General features: G+C 36.5%; 1 protein-coding gene across 5 annotated transcripts in view; it reads left to right on the top strand.

Annotated features, from left to right (window-relative positions):
• The first annotated feature begins 248 nt into the window (after window positions 1–248).
• The window catches only part of MGRN1 (mahogunin ring finger 1), a 110,169-nt gene continuing 90,367 nt past the window's right edge, over window positions 249–20,050 (top strand). For 2 of the 5 annotated variants that reach the window (XM_074280407.1, XM_074280405.1), the window contains exon 1: window positions 837–1,132. In XM_074280407.1, the coding sequence (XP_074136508.1) occupies window positions 1,045–1,132 (88 nt within the window). In that variant the 5' untranslated portion in view covers window positions 837–1,044. Of the gene's footprint in view, window positions 498–836; window positions 1,133–20,050 lie in introns of those variants that run through there. The other 3 variants (XM_074280409.1, XM_074280406.1, XM_074280410.1) reach the window with 2 other exon arrangements.

The raw sequence follows: 20,050 nt of genomic DNA on the forward strand, positions 1-20,050 counted from the left end.
TCCCCAGCTGTCAGCACTGTGCATAATACGGAGGAGGAGATACTGAATACTTGTTGACTGATTGCAGATCGCAGAATTCCAAGGTAAAAGATAATTCAAGTTAATTTCAAATTAGTAGAGCTTGAATCTATCTCCAGTTCTGCTAGCGCAATATGATGATGCCTTCTGTAGCTCATTTTGTTCATCAGTAAGTAAATTGGGAACTTCTGCCTTTCCCGAAGTTGCAAAAGCCCAGGCACACATTTCCCTGGACGCGTTTCAGAGCAGCTCCAAGTTGTTCGGAATACTGATGCTCGTCAGCACGGTCACTCCAAACCGTATTTACTGGAGTTTCCGCAGGTCTTCTTGGAAACTTCAGCTTTGGCTCTTTCTCCATTCACATACAGGGTGAAAAGTCCCGAAGCACCCTCTGCTGGTCCTTGCCAGCAGAGCTGGGGCCCTGACAAACGGAGGGAACCATTGGTGAAACGGTGGGATTTTCCATCGCAGGGAAGGAGGTAAATGGAAGGGCTAGATTTCATTAATAGATATTTCGCTCCAAGGGAATACGGCAGTGTGATAGTGCATAGAATGCCGATGTGTTCGAACTGAAGAAGGAAGGGGAGTAAGAGACTAAAGGTTCAGGAAAGACTTCATCCCCTTCGTGATTTAGTTCCTCTAGTATGGCCCTGGGAGAATGTCAACAGTCTGGCAGGCCCCGGAGATGGGGATTTCTGGGACGTGTAGTTCCAAGGGGTGGATTTCCGTGTTGTGAGCCGGTTCTCTCAGCAGCTAGAAAACTTTCTTTCCCATAGCTCTCTGGGGCAGGGAGCGGGAGGGAAGAGGGCAGTGGCGTAGGGGCCAGCCTTCGCGATGGGGGTGGGGAGAAGGGGGCCGAGCCGCCGCCGCCGTCGCCGCCGCCGCCGCTGTCGCCGCAGTTGCGGTGGGTGTTTGTGTTTGGGGCCGGGCAGCTTGGACCTCAGCCGTATTATGTCCGTGTGAGGATCCCCCAGTGTCCCTCGACAGTCCGGAGCCTCTTCCAATTCTCCCTCCACCCCTGGCGCCATGGGGTCCATCCTAAGCCGCCGGATCGCCGGGGTGGAGGACATCGACATTCAGGCGAACTCGGCCTATCGGTACCCTCCCAAGTCCGGTGAGAAGCTAGCTCTTCCTTCCCGAGCCCGGCCGGCCCGCGGAGAGCCGCTCTTTGTCAGTCTTTTCTCGTGCTCCCCCCCCCCCCCCCTCCTCACAAGTAGCCTTTCCTGGGCCGGCTGTCCCCAGTGTCCCCTCCCCCACAAGCCTCTGCTCCTGTCCCCTCCGCCCCCCGTCGTGACCAGTCCCGTCCCGGGGACAGCTGCTTCCTTGTCCGGGAATCCGGACGCGTGCATCTCGGGTAGGCTCCGCCGTGGAGCTCTCGTGAGGCAACTTCTACCCTACTGGTCTCGGGCGAGGCGCTTCCAGGGTTCGGGCAGTAAACTGGGTGTAAGAAACCCACTGATTGACGCAGAACCCAAATACTAGCCTTCTGCCTCGACTGGGGCCAAGGCAGAGAAAGACTCTCTCTTTTGGCCCCTTTAAATAAACCAAACCCCAGTTTGAAACATATTCCTAAAAACATAGTTAAGTTGGTACCGAACTGGAAGATAGAGGTATTATTTGAACCAAGTCCAGGTTCTCTGTTATGGTTGGGTTTCCTGATTGTTTTACCAGGAATCAGCACTGGATGGAGTTCATCTTCTCCAATCCTTGAGAAATCAGGGATCATAGATTTTGATATAGCCGGGGACTATGAGGAATTCTATTGATGGGGAAACTAAAGTCCACAGTAATTAAGTGACTATTTGCTCAAGGTCACCCAATTGAAGGTTTCAGTTGGATTCCTAAGTCAGTGTTTTGTTTTGTTCTGTTTTTTCCCACTTGGAAGGTCCTTATCTAACCCCTGCCACGTCCATGAAAACTTCTTTGAGATTATTGAAGGGGTGTCACCTCTATTTGGCCTTCGGCTTGGGACCATTACCTTTTCTGCTTATCATACCTTGAGATACTACTTAATTATGTCACTTTTCCATCCATCCTACCCATCTTCCCCTTCAGCCAATCTATCAGTGAGCCTAAAATATTTTTCTTGCTCAGATCTCTTTAACCTGCCATTTTGAGGTTTCCCCAACTGCAGAGTACTTCCTTCTGAAGGAATGCCAAATTGGCAAAATTTGGGCACCATTTCCTCATCTTTTTCAAATTTTCTAGGGCTCACAAAAGTATCAGTGAGAGGTGAGTGGGCCTATTCTCATTGCTGCTGACAAAAACTAGTTGGTAATAGAACAAGGTTGTGCTGTTTTGAGGGCCCTTTGGGAGGAATAGTTTTGATTATGCTAAGAGAAAGGAGGACTTGGGAGCCATGGAAGAGTTCAGATCAGGTGCTCCAAATATTCTATGCTTTAAAAACTCCCAGGAACTGTTTGTAGGGGAGAGGCTGGAATTGTGGGGAAAGTTTGGTTTTCCCCAGCATATTGCTGTGATCTTCAGACACAGAGAGAATATTGACTGTTATTGACTGTTGAAATTCATCAGACAATATCTTAGTGCCTTGTTTCCCTAAGCGGTGATGCTGAAAGATAGTGGAGTATATCCTTGTTTTTATATTCTCTTACCATAGACGGTGCCAGAGAAACAATTGAAAGTTGAAACTGTTCTTTTACCACATTCAGTAGGATTCATTGCAACTGATTAGAAGTTTCCTAACTTGAGAAGCACACAAAATACTTCTTACGTAAAATAGACTTGTTCTCCCCCCCATTTTTTTTTACTTTGTTAGAATATTTTATTTTATTTTTAGAGTTTTTTGTTTTCAAAACATATGCATAGTTTTCAACATTCACCTTTGCAAAACCTTGTGTAGAACATTGTTTAAAAGAAAATCTAGCTCAGAATTTTAAAGTGGATAAAAGGTAATTGGGGAAAGTGGTTTTTGATTGTTGCTTTTTCATGCAAGCCAAAAGAGTACTGACTCATTGTAACTTCTGGGACTAGTTGCTCTTTTCCTTGTCAGGTAGTCAGTTCTTTCACATGAGATAAGTGATTTTAGGCATTCAGAATGGTCATTTGAAGATTCATTGCTGTTTTTTCAAGTAATTTTCTCTACTGATGTTTCCTGTTACAGAGAGTTTCTTCTGTTCTCCTTCCCAGACCTTTTATCTCTTATGTGAGTCTCATAGTTCTAACATACAGGATAGAAGGATGGGTAGATGGGTAGATAATAGATAGGTCATTAATTATGTGCCAGGAATTGCACTAAGCATTGGGGATTCATGTGCAAGCAGGAGAGATGATCTTTGACTTCAAGGAACTTATATTCTATTAGGTGAAGATGACACATAAATGGGAGCTAGAAAATAAGAGATAATACACTAGGATGGAGATGACTAAAAAGTGTTTGTGGAGGCCTGCTTCCTAGTAAGATAAAGCAAAAACTTTTCCTTTCAGAACTAGAGGATTCAGGAGGGGAGTCCACATTTGCAATGAGATTAAAATGAGAATTATGTTCTAGCGCAGCTTGATGAGGAATTGTTTGAGAAGTGGGTTTCCAAGTTCTACAAGAAAATTTTCAGTAGCTGCAAAGTTGAATGAATGATAAAGTAGTTGAGTATGGTTAGTCCAGAAACTTAGGACCCTTTCCTTCATATGTCCTCAATTTTCCTCTATTTTGGGGGTCAAGAAATCACTTGAGTCTTGCCTGATCCTTCTTTCAGTCTTATAAATGAGGACTAAAAACTGAATTGCCAGTACAAATTTTTCAGAGCCCATTCTTTGAGGATTTGAGATGGCCAGAAAATTAAAATCAACTCTTTCTCTCTTTCACTCCTTTAGTATAATGTGATTACTTGCCTTATACAAGTGGATGAATGTCCATTGGACATTTTTCTGGAGACCTGACACAAAGTGATTCATTTTCTCTCTTCCTGAGTGATGAGAGGGAATACTATTGACCTGAAATTCTGGGATTCTGGCCTTTTTTGTGAAATTTCTCACAACAGCTGCTTGTTGTGTTTCTTGTCAAGTGTTTATGACCACATAACAGTTAGGGGTATTGTACTGAAGATATATAAAGCACTATAATACACACACACACACACATATATGTGTGTGTGTGTGTGTGTATATATAATTACATTTGATGTAATAATTATATATATATATATATATATAATTATTACATTTGATATATATTATATATATACACACATATAACCCATCTTTTGCTTGAAACTATTTAAAGTGGGTGTAAAGGAAGACAGGTGTATTTAGTGGAAACTTGTAATGTGGTGTGCTCAATTTAAAAAAAAACAAAGAGACTACATTACACTTTTCAAAATGCTTTCTTTGGTTATATTATCCCATCATAGCATTCTTGTGTGATAGGTGAGAAAGATGCTATTCCCATTGGAAAGAGAAAATTAAGGCTCAGATGAGGTGATTTGCCTATAGTCATACAGCTAGTGATAGTTCCAGTGTATGTTCTGTTCATTAGACATTACCTTTTTTATAGTTATTTTGATGCCTGAACAAGCTATGGTTTGAGTTTCTTGAATTTAAAGTGATGTTTAGTCTCAGATGATTTTATGTGGCAGTGAAAGACTATAACCATGACTTTAGACTTTGAGCTCATTATGGCTTTTATTGCTAGTTTTCTTATAGTAAAACATCTCTGAACTCATATAATTTACTCTATTGTAAGTATGCATGTGAGTTGTGCTTGGGTGATTTGAAAAACCTGTGGGATATTTTGAGGAATAGAAAAAGATGTTTTAAATTGATCGCAAAATCACTTGACCCGTAAAGGCTTCATATTTCTTTTAGTTTGTTGAACTTTTCAATATTATTTAATTTTTAAAAACTCTACAATATTATTATTCTCAAGCCAGACCATTTTAAGCTTTTGGGATTAGGACCAGGATTATTTATTAAGCACAATGTGTTTACCTAACTCTAGATTTTTCTTGGTCAGTAATTGATCATTTAAGAAAACAAATACAAAAAAATATGAAAAAAAATCTTAGACACACATATGGAATAAAAGAATACATATATGTATATAGAATAAAAGAAATAAATGGAGAGTAATTAAGTACAAGGTAATTTGGGAGACAAAAATAGTAGCAACTGAGGTAATAAGGAAAGACTTTATATAGAAGTTGATATTTGACCTGCATTTTGAAATTGAGGGATTCTATGTGGCAAAAGTGAATAGGGAGTATGCCAGGGATGTAAAGGCATGGGAAATGGAGTAAAAGAGAGAAGGCCAATTTGACTGAACAGTAGAGTGAAGGGGGTGAATAATATTTAATGAGATTGGACAGGGAGAATCAGGTCAGATTGTGAAGGGCTTTAAAAGCTAACAGTTTATATTTTATCCTTGATGTAACAGAAATCAATTAGAGTTTATTGAGTAAGGAAGTAATAAAGTCAGATCTATATTTGAAGAAAATGTCTGGCAAAGATTTGGAGATTGGGTTGGAATGAGGAGAAAACTTGAAATAGTGAGGAGAATTAAGGCCATTGGAATTTTATTGAAGAATTTCATTGAAGAAAGAGAGAAATGTTGAAAGTTGTGTGTGTGTGTATTTTGGATGTTGGGGGGAAAAGGATGTAGAAGAAAAACAGTTTGTATTTTTAAAATATTTGAAAAGATCTTAAAGCTTACTTTTTTGTATTCTTGCATGTTTAAATATATTTTTTTCCATTTTACTGGAATTAGCAGCATATAGTAAGGGCCTTCTATGTGCTGAGTAGTGTGTTATATGAAAAAGGATTGCAAAAGAAAGGAAAGATTTTGGCCCTCAGGGATCCTCTTTACCTTCTTTCTAGTTCTCATCTCAGAGGTGTTTTAGGTTCAGTTCCATTTTCCCTTGCCCTCTAGCTTTAAAAAAAAAAAAAAAAAAAAAAAGCAACAAAGCAAGAAAGGTAGAAATTTTGCTTACTTGGGCCAAGAAACAGAAGCTGTCCAGAGCCAGAACTAGGAATTTTCAGCATAAAATTTGACTTTAGGTGGGCATCACACTGTTGAAGATAGGCAGCCTGCAATCCATGAGTGGAAGCCCAGCATTACCATGAAGGCATAACTAAGGAAGCCACATCACAGGCTAAGTAGGGATAAGAGGAAATCTGTTATCAGAAGTATCAGCTCATAAATACTTGTTGATAGATGGGTGATAGTCTATAAGGAGCTGGCCAAAGAGGATTCCACAACAAAACCTTGGGGGACATCCTTGGTTAATGGACGTGACACAGATAAAGATCCAGTAGAGTACTGAGAAGAAAAAGTCAGATCTATAGGAGGAGACTTGAGAAAAAGCAATATTTTAAACCCAGAAAGGAAAGAGCAGTGAGGAGTTGACCAATAGTGCCATATGTTACAGAAAGGTCAAGAATGAAGATTTTATTTTATTTTATTTTTTCTTAATTTAATTTTTATTTTATTTTATAATTATAACTTTTTTTTTGACAGTATATATGCATGGGTAATTTTTTACAACATTATCCCTTGCACTTACTTCTATTCAGATTTTTTCCCTTCCTCCCCCAACCCCCTCCCCCAGATGGCAGGCAGTCTTATACATGTTAAATATATTACAGTATATTCTAGATACAATATATGTGTGTAGAACCGAATTTCTTGTTGCACAGGAAGAATTGGATTCAGAAGGTAAAAATAACAGTTTACACTCATTTCCCAGTGTTCCTTTTCTGGATGTAGCTGATTTAGTCCATCATTAATCAATTGGAATTGGATTAGCTCCTCTCTGTGTTGAAGATATCCACTTCCATCAGCATACATCCTCGTACAGTATCATTGTTGAAGTGTATAATGATCTTCTGGTTCTGCTTGTTTCACTTAGCATCAGTTGATGTAAGTCTCTCCAAGCCTCTCTGTATTCCTCCAGTTGGTCATTTCTTACAGAACAATAATATTCCATAACATTCATATACCATAATTTACCCAACCATTCTCCAATTGATGGACATCCTTTCATTTTCCAGCTTCTAGCCACTATGAAAAGGGCTGCCACAAACATTTTGGCACATACATGCCCCTTTCCCTTCTTTAGTATTTCCTTGGGATATAAGCCCAGTAGTAGTATGGCTGGGTCAAAGGGTATGCACATTTTGATAACTTTTTGGGCATAATTCCAGATTGCTCTCCAGAATGGTTGGATTCTTTCACAACTCCACCAACAATGCATCAGTGTCCCAGTTTTCCCACAGCCCCTCCAACATTCATCATTATTTGTTCCTGTCATCTTAGCCAATCTGACAGATGTGTAATGATACCTCAGAGTTGTCTTAATTTGCATTTCTCTGATCAATAGTGATTTGGAACACTCTTTCATATGAGTGGAAATAGTTTTAATTTCATCATCTGAAAATTGTCTGTTCATATCCTTTGACCATTTATCAATTGGAGAATGGCTTGATTTCTTATAAATTAAAGTCAATTCTCTGTATATTTTGGAGATGAGGCCTTTATCAGAACCTTTAACTGTAAAAATGTTTTCCCAATTTGTTACTTCCCTTCTAATCTTGTTTGCATTAGTTTTGTTTGTGCAGAAACTTTTTAATTTGGTATAATCAAAATTTTCTATTTTGTGATCAATAATGGTCTCTAGTTCTCCCTTGGACACAAACTCCTTCCTCCTCCACAAGTCTGAGAGGTAAACCATCTCATGTTCCTCCAATTTATTTATGATTTTGTTCTTTATGCCTAAATCTTGGACCCATCTTAGTATGTGGTGTTAAATGTGGGTCTATGTCTAGTTTCTGCCATACTAATTTCCAGTTTTCCCAGCAGTTTTTGTCAAATAATGAATTCTTATCCCAAAATTTGGGATCTTTGGGTTTGTCAAACACTAGATTGCTATTTTTAATCACTATCTTGCCCTGTGAACCTAACCTATGCCACTGATCAACTAGTCTATTTCCTAGCCAATACCAAATGGTTTTGGTGACTGTTGCTTTATAATATAGTTCTAGATCAGGTACCGCTAGACCACCTTCATTTAATTTTTTTTTTCCATTACTTCCCTTGAAATTCTCCACCTTTTGTTCTTCCAGATGAATTTTGTTGTTATTTTTTCTAGGTCATTGAAATAGTTTCTTGGGAGTCTGATTGGTATAGCACTAAATAAATAGATTAGTTTGGGGAGTATTGTCATCTTAATTATATTCGCTTGGCCTATCCAAGAGTACTGAATGTCTTTCCAATTATTTAAATCTGACTTTATTTTTGTGGAAAGTGTTTCGTAATTTTGCTCATATAATTCCTGACTCTCCTTTGGTAGATATATTCCCAAATATTTTATACTATCGACCGTTATTTTGAATGGAATTTCTCTTTGTATCTCTTGCTGTTGGATTGTGTTGGTAATGTATAAAAATGCTGAGGATTTATGTGGATTTATTTTGTATCCTGCAACTTTGCTAAAATTCTGAATTATTTCTAATAGCTTTTTAGCAGAGTCTTTGGGGTTCTCTGCAAAGAGTGATAATTTGATTTCTTCATATTCTACTCTTAATTCTTTGAATCTCTTTCTCGGCTCTTATTGCCGAGGCTAGAGTTTCTAGTACTATATTGAATAGTAATGGTGATAGTGGGCAACCTTGTTTCACTCCTGATCTTACAGGGAAAGGTTCTAGTTTATCGCCATTACATATGATGTTTACTGAAGGTTTTAAATATATGCTCGTTATTATTTTAAGGAATAGTCCATTTATTCCTATACTCTCAAGCTTTTTTAGTAGGAATGGAAGTTGGATTTTATCAAATGCTTTTTCTGCATCTATTGAGATGATCATATGGTTTTTATTAATATGGTCAATTATACTAATAGTTTTCCTAATATTAAACCAGCCCTGCATTCCTGGTATAAATCCTACTTGATCATAGTGTATTATCCTGGGGATGATTTTCTGAAGTCTTTTTGCTAATATCTTATTTAAGATTTTAGCATCAATATTCACTAAGGAAATTGGTCTATAGTTTTCTTTCTCAGTTTTCTATCTACCTGGTTTAGGTATCAGTACCATGTCTGTGTCATAAAAGGAATTTGGTAGGACTCCTTCAATACCTATTTTTTTCAAATAGTTTATATAGCATTGGAGTTAATTGTTCTTTAAATGTTTGGTAGAATTCACATGTAATGTATAGTTATTTTTAAACATTTCCATATTAGTTATGTGGTGAAAGAAAAATCAGAACAAAAGGGAAAACCCATGAGAAAGAAGCAAAAAACAAACAAACAAAAAAAAAAAGGTGAGAATTGTATACTTTGATCTGTATTTGGCTCCATAGTTCTTCTGGATGTGTATGCCATTTTCCATCCCAAATTTATCGGAATTGTCTTGGATCACCTGCATTGATGAGAAGAACTAAGTGTATTATAGTTGATCATTATATAATCTTGCTGTTACTGTGTATAATGCTCACTCACTTCATTCAACATCAGTTCATTAACTCTTTCTAGGTTTTTTGATCATCATTTCTTATAGAATAATAATATTCCATTACATTCATAAAATATACTTATTGAACCATTCCCCAATTGATAAGCATCCACTCAATTTCTAATTCCTTGCTGCCACAAAAAGAGCTGCTACAAACATTTTTGCACATTTGCATCTTTTTCCCTCTTTTATCATTGCTTTGGGATACAGACCCAGTAGTGAGACTGATAGATCAAAGGATATGCACAGTTTTATAGATCTTTGGACATAGTTCCAAATCAGTTCACAACTCCACCAATACTGCATTAGTCTTGCAGTTTTCCTACATCCCCTTCAACTTTTATTATCTTTTCCTTTCATCTTAGCCAATCTGAGAAGTGCGAGGTGGCACTTGAGAGTTGTTTTTATTTACATTTCTATAATCCATTTTTCTAAAAATGCCTTTCAGCTACCTGGAATATATCTATACTTATTTATATGTTATCTGTCTCAATAGAATGTAAATAAACTTCTGACTGGGACTGGTTTCACCTTTCTTTGAACTATCTTTTGAGATGTTCCTCTCCTCAAAGAGATTCACCATGTTTGCAAATAAGTAAAAACCGGATTTTACAAAAGAAATCTAATAAATGGGGAGGTAGAATAATGTAATCACTTGGATAAACATGAAGGGCCCTTTAAAGGAGATGGCACTTGAACTGATCCTTGGAGGGATTTTGAAGGGGCTCCAAAAAAGATACAGATGAAGAGGGAAAGCACTAGGCATGGACTAGGCATAGAAGCCACAGATGCTATGTATTGAGGAATAGCACTTATTCCACTTTGGAGTGTAGAGGAGGAGTTATGTGCAGTTAGTCTGGAGAGATGAGCATAAGAATATTGGGCATCAAAATCTGTCCCTTGATTCTTCTTTGTACTCTGTTGTCAGTGACTCTTGGTTTATACAAGTTTTTCTTGGTCTTGACATATCTACCTAAGTGGTATCAGATGAACTTTTTGGTCCTCTTCTTGAAGATTTTGGCTTCATAGGGATTAGAGAGCAGACATGATGCCAGTTAAGAAATATCGACCCCTCCATGGGAAGCTCCAAGGGAAAGAGATCAGGAATTTACATTCCTATGGGAAAAACAACTTAGATAGAAGGGGATCTTTTGTAAGATTATTTCTATTGATAATCAATAACCTTTTCTAATGTTGAATCATTTGAGCACCAGCGACTTTGAAGTAAGGACTTTATTTTTCTGAGAAGGCAGGGGCTGCAGCATCTGCAGAAGTAATTGCCAAATCTTATTTCCATAGGCTTGCTTTCCAGGATAATGGCTACCTTTGGGATTGGTGGGGCAAAGGAAACTGTCCTTGTGGGCAAACTATAGCCCTAAACACATTCACGTTGGTAAGTGGGATAGTTTAGTAGCCTCCTCAAGAGGAAACAAGACCGTGACCAATTATTCTAATCTGGAGTAGGATTTTTGTACACCTACTGCCCCTACTTGTATTTTCTGCCCCATCATTTGGGAACCTGTTCTCTTGCTCTCAGCACTAAGAATATTGGCTCAAGTCTGGACCTTTTCCACCATAACTGGGGTAGAACTGGGATTAACCCCACCCCACTAAAACTTGAATCCTTCCTCCTGTGTCCCCAGTGGAATTCTGTGAGATGGACAATTGTTAAACCATTTCTCCACTTGACAATATTCATAATCTTGTCAACAGCCTACACCCAAGTTCTACTCTATTAATCTTGTTTTCTTTCTTCCATAAAGGAGTAGTACAGTACAATAAATGTCTTCTCGATTTCCTAATCCTAGGCCAAACTCCATTCACCCTCCTTTGAAGCCATCCTTAATCTATAAAAATAGAGTCTGAGTATATAGGTAAAGAGAACACATTTTTTAAAAAGTTAATTTTTTTTTAACTCTAGATACAATATTTCTAATAGCTGAGTTTTAGTTCTGTATAGAATAACACATGGCTTTTGTTGTCTACTAATAGACAAGTTGTAATGGATTGTTCCATCTGGCATGTGTTCTGTAGGCTACTTACTGTTTGGTTGCTGCCTACTCTACTCCGAAAGCATTGTTTTTCTTATGGTTGTCTGCCAGGCTACTTCTTTAATTTGCTTCTGCCCAGATGGTAGAGGCATCATGGAAGAAGTGATTAAAACACTAAGGTATAGACATTAAAAAAATTAACAAATTTTACAAAGTATTATGCTTAAATACTGAGATCATAATATAAATAAGATTCAGTCCCTGTCCTCGGGGAGCTTATAAAATAAGGTAGATATAAGTAGATACAGATAAGGTAGAATAAGGTAGATAAATACCTACAAAATGATTATAATACAAAGTAGAAAATAAGTACATAAAAAGTGCAGAGTGCTACGAGTTTTGAATTCTGAAAAGGAAGAGCTTATTTCCAAGGAGAAATCAAGGAAAGCTTCATAAGGAAAGTTTATTTGAACCTTGAAACTTAAGTAGGATTTCAAGTGGCAGAAAAGGACAGGAAGGTGATTTTAATGATAAGGAACATCATCAGGGTGCCAGAAGTTGGGAGGAATTCCTGAAAGAAGTTTGGCCAAAAGTAGGGTCTGGAAAGGGGAAGTAATATTAGAAACGAAGGCTGCATTTAATCAGCTAACAAATAATTATTATGTGTCTTTTATATATCAAAGTTTAGTGCCTAGACAAAGTGAGGCAGTTTTAGTCCTTAAGCAACTCCCATTCTGGAGGGGAAGTAACAACATCCTCAAAGAGATGGAAAGACAAAATGATTTTGTAGCTCTAGGGAACTCCTCCAGAGGATGCACATTCTACAATTTATATAAAACTTTTGTACTCATGATCTTTGTTATTAAAAATTGAGAACCTGTCCAAAGAGTTTTTGTTTCTCTGTGTTATATTTATCAATATTTACCATATTAGAAATAAAAACTAATTTTTAATTTGTCAATCTTTTGAAAGGTTTTCAGAGACCCCCAGGATTCTCTGGATACATTTTGAGAACAGAAGAATACCTGCTTTGTAGCTTATGGCCTTAAGAGTTTTCTGGAATCCTACACTGGGAATTGAATGTAAACTGTTTGCACTATTGTCTATCTACCCAGGTTACTTATACCTTCGGAATCCTACTGTGCAACAAGAAATTTGGTTTTACACACATATATTGTATCTAGGTTATACTGTAGCACATTTAATATATATGGGATTGCCTGTCATCTAGGAGAGGGAGTAGAGGGAGGGGAAAATTTGGAAAAGTGAATATAAGGGATAATGTAGAAAAAAAAATTACTCATGCATATGTACTGTCTAAAAAAATTATAATTATAAAATTAATTTAAAAAAAAGTTTTCTGGAATCCTGAGGATTGAAGTGATTTGCCTAGGGTCACACAGCCAAGAGTACTCACAAGCCTTGAATACAGGTTTTCTTGACTCTAAGGCAGGTTCTTAGCTATCATATTTCTTTGGCTCTTAAAAGTACAAAATTAATATAAGGTAAATTCTATGGGAGAAAGTACTGGCAGTTGGGAGGAGCAAAAAAGGCCTGTAGAAAGTGGCTCTCCAACTTATTTTGAAGGAAATTAGGGATTCTAAGAGGCAGAGTTAAGGAGGGAAGGCATCCCAGGACTGAGATCAACCAGTGCAGTGGCACAGATTGTAGATGAAGTGTGATGTCTATGGAATGCTAAGAAAGCCATTGAAATGGACCATTAGAATGTGTCCAAGATCACATAGGTAATAAGTAGCTGAGCTAAGATTTGAGCCTAGTTCTACAGACTTTTTCTATATACTGCAAAGTATTGTGAGAAATTTTATTTATAGTCAAATATCAGGAAAGTCTTCACAAAGGAGTTAGTATTTGAATTAAGTCTTGAAGAATGTGTAACATTTCAACACACAGAGAAGGGCATGATGAAGTCCAGAATAGGTTGGTAGGCAGTGAATAATCTGGTTTGAATACCTCAGAGCAATGTGAAATAAGGCTAGATTGGCAGGACCTCAAAAGTGGGATTTAAAAGTTGAAGGGTAACTTGTAGCAATATTGGTTTTACGTCTATAAAAATGCAATAAATTGACAAAAATAAAGCAGAGATTGAGCATTTCTAGTTCACTCTATCCTCGTGTCTCTTTAATTAGTTTGTCAGTGAACAAAATTGTTGCTTAAGTGAAAATGAAATTCATAAAGAAGTTGGAAATTTATCTTTTCCCCACCTAAACCTATGCTACCATATTGCCAGGGGGATAGTATTGTATTAATCCCTCCAGAAATACATGAAGGGATTTATTATCTGTCTTCCTCTGCAGAGTATCTACAAAGTGCCCTACCTCAATGCCTTATGAAAGCTACCCTGATTTCTGAAAGACTTTGAAAGCAGAAGATAAGCTCTGTACATGCTACCATCCTAAGGAAAAAAGGCTTTGAGTATAACTCTTAAGACAGACCAAATTAGCTTTTGGAGAGCTAAGAGGCTCATCACCAGTTAGGTGGGTACTGATGGTTTCTTTGACCATGGGGATACATAAAACAGAAATTTTAATTGCCCTGTAGGCTTGTTGAGTCCCATTTCATTTTCAGAGTAAGTAAGGGTGATGATGGTGAAATGGTAGAAAAGAGGACAGAGGGTATTAAGATTTAGAGTTTTTAGACTTCTATAAACAACTGTAGGTGAATTATTATGGACTTAACCATATCAATATAAACTGGAAAGAAAACTGAAAAGGAAGCATCATGCTGTATTAAAGTCAGGAGCTTTGCTTTCTTTGGTGTTGGGAAATTCAATTCAACAAATTAAACATTTATTTAGCACCTACTATATGCACATCATTTTTCTGGACTCTGAGGAAACAAGAACATAAGCAAGCCTTGCGTGGGTTGGAGATGGGCATGGAAATTGGCATGGAGATAAGATATATAAAGAAATAAATGCAATATATATATGTGTGTGTGTATATATAGTAATCTCAAGAGTGGAGAGTCCTTTAATGAAAGCTTCTAAATCTATGATCATAGGATCCTAGGAATAATTTTAATATTTTTGGAAAACTAGCTTCATGTAAGAATTCTAGCTGATGTTGATTTTTGCTTTCTTGGTCACCATGGTATTGTATATATTGGTGCTTATTTGAATTCAGTTTAGCATTTTATTATTCTACTAATTGTCTTATATTGTTTTTTCTGGTTATTCCACATGAGTTCTTTTTGTAATGGTTCTTGATAGTTACTTCAAATATAGGAAGTGCATATATATTTCCTTATGACTGCCACCGATTGAGGATATCATGAGAGGTTATGTGCTCTCACTCTACTGGTTCAAGGTATAACTCGCCTATACCTTCTCATCCTGTATAATTCTAATCCATAAATCCAATTCTTTCAATGTACTTAGGGCAAGGATCTGTTCTGTATTGAATCTGGCTTTCTCTCTTTCAGGGCCTAAGGTAGGAAAGGACACAAAAGTGAGTGTTCAGAAGTATTTTAAAAACTGAATTATTGAACTCAGGAAACTCCCTAAAGTTTGGGCTTGATTCCTTTAGACATCTTTAATTTTAGAGTTTTTTCAGCCTTCAGGGTTGCATTGGAAATATGATACTAGGAAATTCAAAACTTTTATGACTTTAACAGTACTTTTAGAAAATCCCCATTTTATGGCAAGAGAAATTATAGGGGCAGTGTCTAAGTCATCTAGTCTGTAAGAACAATTTTGTGTATTGATTTTTTATTTTTTATTTTTACAGCGTAAAGTAGAAAAAGGAGAAATTTGGGGAATAACTCTTGGTGAGCTTTCTGGCTCCCATAGGAACAATTTTTGTGTCTGCATATAACTCCCTAGGTTGTCATGTACTCTGATTTCTCTGCTGAACTCTTATTTTCATTACCAACTGCCTGCTGGAAATCTCTACCAACATATGCCATCAGTTTTTCAAACTTCTATCCAAAACAACTCATGATCTCCACCCAACCTCACCTTTCTGACTCTTGCTCAAAGAAATTTTCTTATTTCTATTGAGGGCACCAATCACCTAAGTTTAAAACCTTGGTCATCCTTAATACTTCTCTTCCTCACTCATTTTGTTGCCAGAGCTTTTCATTTCTCTATATAATACCTTTCATTTGTGTCCTTTTATCCATTTATAGAACTACTACTATAGCAAGCCATTTAAAAACACATCTACGTTCATTCAGTAGCCTCCTATTTGCTCTTCCTGCTTTAAGTTTGTTCCTTTCTTCAATCCATCTTCAGAACCAAAATAATCCTTAAAGCACAGATCTGACCATATCCCTGCCCTGCTCAGGTGTTTTGTGGCTCTACATTGCTTCTAGAACAAAATATAGACTCTTCAACCTGGCATTTTTAAAGCTTACACCATCTGTCTCCAATCCATTTTTGCAGACTTGTTTTATGTTATTCTTTTTTAATGTACTGCATTCCAGGCAAACTGTCCCACACATAGCTCTAACTTTCAGTCATCCATCTTCATGACTCTGTTAAAGCCGTATGTACTTCTTTGAATGTTCAGCTTCCTCTCCTCCACTTGGAATAATATTTAGTGCTTCTTTTTAGGCCAAGCCTTTCCTAGTCCTAGGCCTCCTAGTTCTAAGTGTTCTCTCCTTCCTAAGGTTTCTTTTAAAAATTTGTGTGTTCTAATCTAATTACTTATTGTATTCCTCAATAGAATGTTAAACTCTTTGAGAGTAGGGAATAGTTTTTATTTTTACCTTTGAAGTATACTGCCTTGCTTAAAATAGACTTAATTAATTAATATATTGAATTGAGCTTATACTTTGGTTTTAGCTGAAAGCTAGCTACCTGTCTTTGCTTCTAAAATAAACAAACAAATCAATATATGTACACATATTTAAAAATTAAATTAAATTAAATTTTTGATTACATTTTAAGTTCCAGATTGTTTCCCTCCCTCCATCCTCATCCTACACTAGAAAAGGCCACCATTTATCACATATCTTTTTTTTCTTTATTAAAGCTTTTTATTTTTCAAAGCATATACATATTATCAGCTCTTGTAAAACCTTGTGTTCCAATTCCCCCTCCTTTCCCCACAATGCAGATTTCTAAACATATGTTAAAAACCATAGCGTGTGTAATTCTATTTATTCATCAGTTCTTTAGATGGCTAGCATCCTCCTTTGTAGTTCCTTTTTGATTGATTTTAATATTTATAAAACTCAGAATAACTTGATTTTCACAATTATTCTTTGAATAATATTGCTGTTATTATATACAACATTCTCTTAATTCTCTGCTCATTTCACTTTTCATTATTTCATGCAGAGATTTCCATATTTTTCTAAAATCAATCAGTTCATCATTTCTTATGATGATTCTTATGATGATTTCTTATAGCACAGTACTATTCCATCTAAAAGATCTTTAAGGTCATGTTTATCCAGTTCCTGCTTCCTTGAGCTGCCACATAACAGGACCATTTTTTTTCTGGCAAGATTGCTTTTGAAGTAGAACCTTATAACCCTTTTCATATGTACAACAAATTCTATTATGTGGCATTCTGTAAACTAAAATCCTATTAACCAGCATTTATACATCTTCATATTGACATTATGAGATATCTATGGCATAAAATGCTTATCCTCAAGTACCAAGAAATTCTGTGATATCTTCTGAGACATCAGAGAAAACTGAAATTGTTTTCAGCTTAGTTTTAGTGTTAAATATAATCTGTGGTATTGTTTTTTTAAATTGGTAATCTGTTTATTAAAATTGTAGTAAGTGTCTATTAACCCAAAAATTTGATTAATCAGAATTTTTCTCCCTTACTCCCACTGCTTACTGAGAATGATTTTTTTATATTTACATACAGTACAAGGAAATAACTTGTATTTACATTGGGAAAGAGACTGGTGATATCTTCCTTTCTGGTGTCATCAAATCATAGGACTTTGAACTAAAGAGGACCCTGGAGATGATTAGTTCAGTCCCCTCAGGTGGGAAATGAAGAAATATAGGTCCAGAGAAGAAAATGACTTGCTTGAAGTCATTCTATATTGTATATAAATCCTAGATACTCAACTTGAGCTTCCTGATCAAGAGTTGTGCTTTTTTTTTTTTTTTTTTTTTTTTTTTTTTTAATTAGTTTCTTTAGCAGAAATATACACTGAGAACTGCTGCTTCTGGTGCCAAGAGCCATAACTAGATACATTCAAGTTAATCATCAAATTACTTCTCTTTTACTCTTCTTCCTTATTTTGGAGTCTAGAATCATGGATTTTTATTATTTATTGAGCCAGTTAGACTTGATGATTAATATGTTTTAATGCTAGTGAGTTTATTTGAAAGAGTATTCTAACAATCAGAACATGTCTCCTGATTATTTTTAGAAAAAGCATTTTCTTGGTGATAGGCACTCAGCTAAGTGATAGGGATAAGTTTAGGTATAAAAGGAGGACAGCTGTCTTAAAGAAAGACTTATCTTTCTTACTTATCTTTCAACATATATGGAGGATATATGAAGAGCATTTTGGTCTAGGGTGTCGCAGGGTAATGATTGGAATATAAGACAATTGATTAGTAGACTCTTTTTAATGTATCTTTTATTTTAATTTTTTTCAATTAACAAGCATTTATTTTCTTTGTAAAAATTTTTTTATTATTATAAAACCTTTTTATTTTCAAAGCATATGCATAGATAATTTTCAACATTCACTCTTGCAAAATTTGTGTTGCATATTTTTTTTTCCTTCCCTTCCTCCTACCTCCTCTCCTATTTGGCAAGTAATCCAATATAACTTAAATATGTGCAATTCTTCTATACATATTTCCATATTTATCATGCCATTCAACAAAAATCAGATCAAAAAGGAAAAAAATGAGAGAGAAAACAAAATGCAAGCAAACAAAAAAAAAAAAAGAGTGAAAATACTATGTTGTGATCCACATTTAGTCCCCACAGTTCTCTCTCTGGGTGCAGATGGCTTTCTCCATCGCAGGTCTTTTGGAATTGGCCTGAATCATCTCATTGTTGAAAAGAGCCATGTGCATCACAGGTGATCATCAACATAATCTTCTTGTTGTTGTGTACAATGTTTTCTTAGTTCTATGCACTTCTCTTAGCATCAGTCAGTTCATGTAAGTCTCTCCAGGCCTTTCTGAAATCATCCTGCTGATCATTTCTTATAGAACAATCATATTCCATAACATTCATATACGATAGCTTATTTGGCCATTCTCCATCTGATGGGCATCCACTCAGTTTCCAGTTTCTTGATACTACAAAAAGGGCTGCCACAAACATTTTTTGCCCATGTGGGTCCCTTTCCCTTCTTTATGATCTCTTTAGTATACAGGCCCAGTAGAGACATTGTTGGGTCAAAGAGTATGCATAGTTTGATAGCTGTTTGGACATAGTTCTAAATTGCTCTCCAGAATGGTTGGATTCTTTCACAACTCCACCAACAATGCATCAGTGTCCCAGTTTTACTACATCCCTTCCAACATTCATCATTATCCTTTCCTGTCTTCTTAGCCAATATGAGAAGTATGTGTGGTACCTCAGAGCTGCCTTAATTTGCATTTCTCTGATTAGTGATTTAGAGCAGTTATTCATATGACTAGAAATGGTTTCAATTTTTTCATCTGAAAATTATCTGTTCATATCCTTTGACCATTCATTAATTGGAGAATAGATTGAATTCTGATAAATTTGAATCAGTTCTCTATATGTTTTAGAAATGAGGTCTTTACCTCATCTCCAAAATATACAGAGAATTGACTTTAATTTATAAGAAATCAAGCCATTCTCCAATTGATAAATGGTCAAAGGATATGAACAGACAATTTTCAGATGATGAAATTAAAACTATTTCCACTCATATGAAAGAGTGTTCCAAATCACTACTGATCAGAGAAATGCAAATTAAGACAACTCTGAGGTATCATTACACACCTGTCAGATTGGCTAAGATGACAGGAACAAATAACGATGAATGTTGGAGGGGCTGTGGGAAAACTGGGACACTGATGCATTGTTGGTGGAGTTGTGAAAGAATCCAACCATTCTGGAGAGCAATCTGGAATTATGCCCAAAAAGTTATCAAAATGTGCATACCCTTTGACCCAGCCGTGCTACTACTAGGTTTATACCCCAAGGAAATACTAAAGAAGGGAAAGGGACCTGTATGTGCCAAAATGTTTGTGGCAGCCCTTTTCATAGTGGCTGAAAACTGGAAGATGAATGGATGTCCATCAATTGGAGAATGGTTGGGTAAATTATGGTATATGAATGTTATGGAATATTATTGTTCTGTAAGAAATGACCAACTGGAGGAATACAGAGAGGCTTGGAGAGACTTACATCAACTGATGCTGAGTGAAACGAGCAGAACGAGGGGATCATTATACACTTCAACAATGATACTGTATGAGGATGTATTCTGATGGAAGTGGATATCTTCAACATAGAGAAGAGCTAATCTAATTCCAATTGATCAATGATGGACAGAATCAGCTACACCCAGAGAAGGAACACTGGGAAATGAGTGTAAACTGAGAGCATTGTTTTTTGTTTTGTTTTGTTTTGTTTCTCTTCCCAGATTAT

This window comes from Sminthopsis crassicaudata, chromosome 1 (assembly GCF_048593235.1).
Source record: "Sminthopsis crassicaudata isolate SCR6 chromosome 1, ASM4859323v1, whole genome shotgun sequence".
Taxonomy (NCBI): Eukaryota; Metazoa; Chordata; class Mammalia; order Dasyuromorphia; family Dasyuridae; genus Sminthopsis; species Sminthopsis crassicaudata.